Genomic DNA, 5,032 nt, shown 5'->3' with positions numbered 1-5,032 from the left:
ACGAATATACGAACGAAACGAAGCAAAAAAACGAACGAACGAAAATTGAAAATACCGAATGGATACTAAATTTATAACCGAAATAACCGTAACTGTACCGAACCGAAATATTTCGGGTAACCGAAACACCCGAAATACAATTATATTTTCAAAATAATTAGTTATTTATAGACCAAATAATAAAAATATTTGAAAAATATATAAAAATAATAAAAATACTCGAAAATAACCGAAATATATCCTAAAATATCCGAAAATACTCAAAAATAACCGAATGGATACTAAATTTTAAAACCGAAACCGAACCGAAATTTTAAAATATCCGAATAAATACTAAATTTTAGAACCAAAAGAACCGAAACCGAATGGATCCAACCGATAACCGAACGGATAACCGAAAGCCCATGCCTAATTTGAAAGGTTTAGGGTTTATTGGTGTGTATGTATATTTTAATTTTGATTTGTTAGATTAATTAAACTTTTTAAAATAATGTGTTGAAATTTGATTGGTTGGTGCAAAGAATAATGTAGTGGTTGACTAAAAAAGTCGTTAGACACACCTTTCTTTAATTACGGAGCCAGCCCCAGCTTTATCCACGGGTGGTATTTCGGGTCGGGTCAAACCGGTAAACGAAATCGGAAAACTCGCCGGAAGAATATGACTCCTCCTCCTCCGACAACAACCTACACATCAATTCCACTTCCTACCGGCGACGTCATCTCTCGATCAATCCATAATCTCACTTCCGCTATCTCTCGCCACCGTCCCTGGTCAGAACTAGTCTTCTCCGGCGATTTCTCTCTCCCGGAGAGCTTCTCCTCTCTTCTCCTCCGATCAAAGACGAATTTCAACTACTTCTTCGTCAACTACACGATCGTCGTCGCCACTTGCGCAGCGTTCGCTCTCATCACAGCTAATCCCGTCGCGTTAATCGTCGTCGGCGTAATCATCGTTTTGTGGCTTCTCTTTCACTTCTTCAGAGAAGATCCACTTATTCTCTGGAGCTTTCAGGTCGGTGATCGTACGGTGGTGTTGTTTCTAGTCTTGGCTTCCGTTTGGGCCGTATGGTTCACTAGCTCCGCCGTGAACTTAGCGGTTGGTGTCGGCGTTGGCTTGCTATTGTGCATTATTCACTCTGTTCTTAGAAACTCGGACGAGCTTTTCCTTGAGGAAGATGATGCTGTTAACGGAGGCTTGATCGGGCCTAATCTCCGGTGACATATGTTTAATTTTTAGTTTAATTTTTGTTTGGTTTATTGTGATTTGTGAAATTGAGTGTGATTTAAAATCTGATTACTTGTTTGTTTTTGTTTGATTAATTTCTTGGTTGATTGTCTCTCACAGTGAAGGAACCAACTTGCTCTATCCATTTTTCTTCACATGATGTAACATCTGATTTTCAGATACAATGTATCAAGCTACATATCTCACAACAGCTTGAGACCAACTTGTTTAAAGTCACCGCTTTTAGTGTTTGACTATTAGTTAGTAGATACTAAATCTGAAAGCTTTAAGAGAGAATTCAAGGACCCAAAAATGGCAGAAATTGAGTCATAACCTGTGTTGGATTCTGACTAACTTGTGTTTAACCAAAACCAGATAAAAACCTAAGGTTAATTTGTATGACAAGTGAGAATTTTTTAGTCCTTTGAAAAGGAAACAAAAAACTGAGCAGTGAACTCCGAGGACCAGTAACAGGAGAGGGGAGAGTGACACTTGTTGGCAAAACCCAGACACTGATTAAATTGCATGTTTACTAAACCCATACCTATTTTTCTGTGTTTGGTCCCAGCTTCTTACACGAGTATTTGTCCTTTTTCCAATTCTGTTTGTTACTGAGATTGTGTTATCTCTTTTGTTTGATTGGCTAACTTATTTTTTTTTTTTGTCATCTGATGGATTATATTAATCTCAAAGGGGTAATAGAAGTTTACAAAAGCTATTGAGATATAGCATTGAATTCAGTGCATGATTTGATATAGCATTGATTGGCTAACTTATTAGGTAAAAGTTTTTGGCTTGAGAATTCAGTGCATTGAATGTTGTTTTGCTTGAGGCTCTCTTTAGTTACACTCAATTAAAAAGATACTGTGATCAATAACGAAGTTGGTAATGTAATTGTTCTAAAAAGGTTTAAAGTAGCCATTGCATGATTTGATGTCTTCAACAAAACTGAGCTTACAGTAATGTGGAAATAATAACCAGGAGAAATGTTTGTGTCTGTTTCATATCTTGCTTCTCATTCTGACCAACTTTGCTAGTGTTTCTTGAGCAGCCAATGTGAGATCATGGTTATGGCCAAGCATCACTGTCCTGATACTGATACAAGTCCTGCATAGTTCCTCTCCACTATCGAAATGCCCGCCTCGTAGCAGCAGCTTAGCTCTTGTCTCCAGCAATAAAGCTTTTAACAATGTAACATCTTGCCACACGTATTCATCGACCTTCTTGTTAGTCTTCTTCTTCCAACAGAGCGAGCCTTGGCGCCAATCTTGTATCTGAGACACAAATGATTTCTCCACTTCCTCTAACACGTTGGTGCATACTTTTAAGAGCTCCAGCGCGGAGTTGCACCTCGAGAAGGTTGTGAAAGCTGTGATTGCTAAAGGAAGAGCTGTTCTCTTGATGTAAAGTACCATATCCATGGCTTGTAGTTGGACCAAAGGAGGTTCTGATTTGAATCCAAATACTAAGAAAGCTGAAGCCCATAGGTGATCGAGATTCAACAACGGGTTATCGATTTTCCTCACGCCTTGAACCGTCGCCTTTGGTGCAAGTATGTAGTCTCGTCTCCTCGCGAAAGTTTGAGTTATCGGATGGAACTGAATCCAACATCCAGGTTGTCTATTTGTTATCCTCGCTAGTCCTAATCTGACTAGTAAAAATGCAGCATCCTCTTCGCTTCTGCGTCCTAAACCACAACCACCACACCAAGCAAATGTGTGACTCAGACATTTGTTCCATTTGCTGAACCGGTTGCCACCTGTGGGCATGTTCTTAGCAGCTGCAGCTAACAAGTTAACCGGAATAGGGACAGGAGCAAACCAAGCTCCCACGAGTAGCATTTTTAATGAGAGAAGGTTTCTGTTTCCCTCAGCTTGCTCCAAAACAGCCAAACTGAATGCTAAGACCTTTGCAACAAATGGATTGGACTTGCAGTATTGTTCATCAATTACGTTTAGAAAAGGCGATGCTGAACGTTCTTCGATTTGAATTTTGTTTACAGCTTCAAAGAGTGCAGAAGGCGGAATTGCAAGCTCTGAAAGCAATGATCCAACCACCCAAAGACCATAGCTCAACCGTCCCAATTTCTCATCGAAAAGCTTGAGGACCTCAACCTCCTCCACCGGGTAATCTTTCTTTCTTCTTCCTCTCAGTTGCTTCTCCTCTGGTGCTTGGTGTTGTAGACTCAAGATACTCTCCATTACCAAATAAAGCCATTTCCATTTCAATTATCTCCTTTTCTCTTCCAAGGAAAGATCTGTTCCTCGGAAATGGAAGCTCATCAATCCCTTCCACTATCTCTTTATCAGCCACACTCTTCCTCCCAAGCTTTGCCCTGAGAATCGTCGCGGTCTTTCCCACACAGCTTCTCCAGTTACTCTCATTAGCTTCAAGTTTAAACTCATGTGACTTAATCAACCCATCAATGGCTTCTTTACACTCTTTATCTATGGCATTGCAGTTGAGAAGACCCATTATCTCAGAAGGACCAGTTCCATAGAAAATTGGAATCAAGTTCTTCTTTTGAGCAAAGAACCTAACCTCCTCCAAGCTAAGGTAGTTGAGCAAGCTGGAACAAGAGACAACCACAATCCCATAAGTAACAGAACAGATAACTCTGTCGGCGATCTCATGACTCTGTGTGTCCGAATAATTAGCTCTGTCAGCAACGAAACAAGCGATTCCCTGAAGCTCAAGCTCTGACTTTAACCATTTGCAGAATCTCACCAAGTTTGGGTTTTGTCCATGAAACCCAATGAAGACATCAGAGCTCCTGAGCTTGGTGTTAGTTGCAGGTGAAGAAACAGAAACTTTAGCCAAAGAAACCCTAGGAACAGGGAAAGAGAAAGAGATCCTTGGAGGAGCAGGATCTGGAGTACAAGCTGATAACTTGAGCTTCCGATCTGATGGTTGTTCATCAGAAAACTCGTACTGGTCAGAGGGAGGAGTGTAGGAGCTGCTAGGTACATCTTCAGATTGTGAGCCTTTGTAAGAGAGAGGCGGTGATGGCTTGTGAGTGGTAATGGGTGTAGTAGCTCTTGGGGATATATAAGGAGATTGCAAAGCGGAAACAAAAGCAGAAGATGGTGGGGACACAAGAGAAGGTGAATTGAAAGGAGAGTTTTTGATACTTGGAGATGAATCTGAAGCATTGTTATGTGTTTGAAGAAGATCTTTACCTTTCTTACTTGAAGAGCTTGCTGGTGATGAAGTTCTTATGGTTAATCCAACTAAACTTGCTTCTGCTTCTTCTTCTATTCCCTTCATTACTCCTTTTACTTCCTCACCAAACACAAATTAAACTCAAATGAAAGCTCTCACCTCTCAGCTTCAAAAGGTTATGTCTTTATCTCTCTAACTTGGTATGAATCATTATGGTGTTTCTCTGACAGATGATATTGAAGTGAGTGGGACTGTGAGGAGATGAGTCAGAACATGAATGCAACAGTTGATGTAGTTCAAGCAGATTGAGGTAAAATCTGAGAAACTGCATGTGATGTATCTAACTCTTCCATTTTGTGGGGTCCTCTTCTTCTTCTACAACACTGTTGAAACCCAATTTGTGTTTCTTTTCTCTTTATTTTATTTCTCCTCCTCTCTTACTTCAGATTTGACCAACACCACCAAGCTAGTTTCAGAGTCTCTGCAACAATGAAGGTCACGGGTCAGAAGAAAAAATCATTGCTTTACATTGAGTTGTGGTCTAATGTTCATCATCATCATCATCAAGATTGAATCTTTTTCTCTCTAGCTAGGACCAAGATAAAAAAAAGCAACATCTTATTAGTCAAATCTTTAAAGATGATT

General features: G+C 40.0%; 2 protein-coding genes across 2 annotated transcripts; one reads left to right on the top strand and one right to left on the bottom strand.

Annotated features, from left to right (window-relative positions):
* Window positions 1-352: 352 nt before the first annotated feature.
* Window positions 353-1,344, top strand: LOC9298817 (PRA1 family protein G2). The gene has a single exon (XM_021016766.1). It carries the CDS (start codon window positions 659-661, stop codon window positions 1,217-1,219), a length of 561 nt encoding a protein of 186 aa, XP_020872425.1. The 5' UTR covers window positions 353-658; the 3' UTR covers window positions 1,220-1,344.
* A 748-nt stretch (window positions 1,345-2,092) lies between these two features.
* On the bottom strand, window positions 2,093-5,019 carry LOC9298818. The gene is given in 2 exon segments (XM_021016774.1): window positions 2,093-3,378; window positions 3,380-5,019. Coding segments are annotated over 2 exon segments (2,265 nt in total). The 5' UTR covers window positions 4,493-5,019; the 3' UTR covers window positions 2,093-2,226.
* Window positions 5,020-5,032: the final 13 nt, after the last annotated feature.

The sequence above is a fragment of the Arabidopsis lyrata genome (genome assembly GCF_000004255.2).
Source record: "Arabidopsis lyrata subsp. lyrata unplaced genomic scaffold ARALYscaffold_191, whole genome shotgun sequence".
NCBI classification, from domain to species: domain Eukaryota; kingdom Viridiplantae; phylum Streptophyta; class Magnoliopsida; order Brassicales; family Brassicaceae; genus Arabidopsis; species Arabidopsis lyrata.
This window is presented reverse-complemented; position numbering and strand designations above follow the sequence as displayed.

Excerpts from the sequence above, each read along its gene's own strand:
- LOC9298817 (XM_021016766.1), top strand. The coding sequence starts at position 659 with ATGACTCCTCCTCCTCCGACAACAACCTACACATCAATTCCACTTCCT.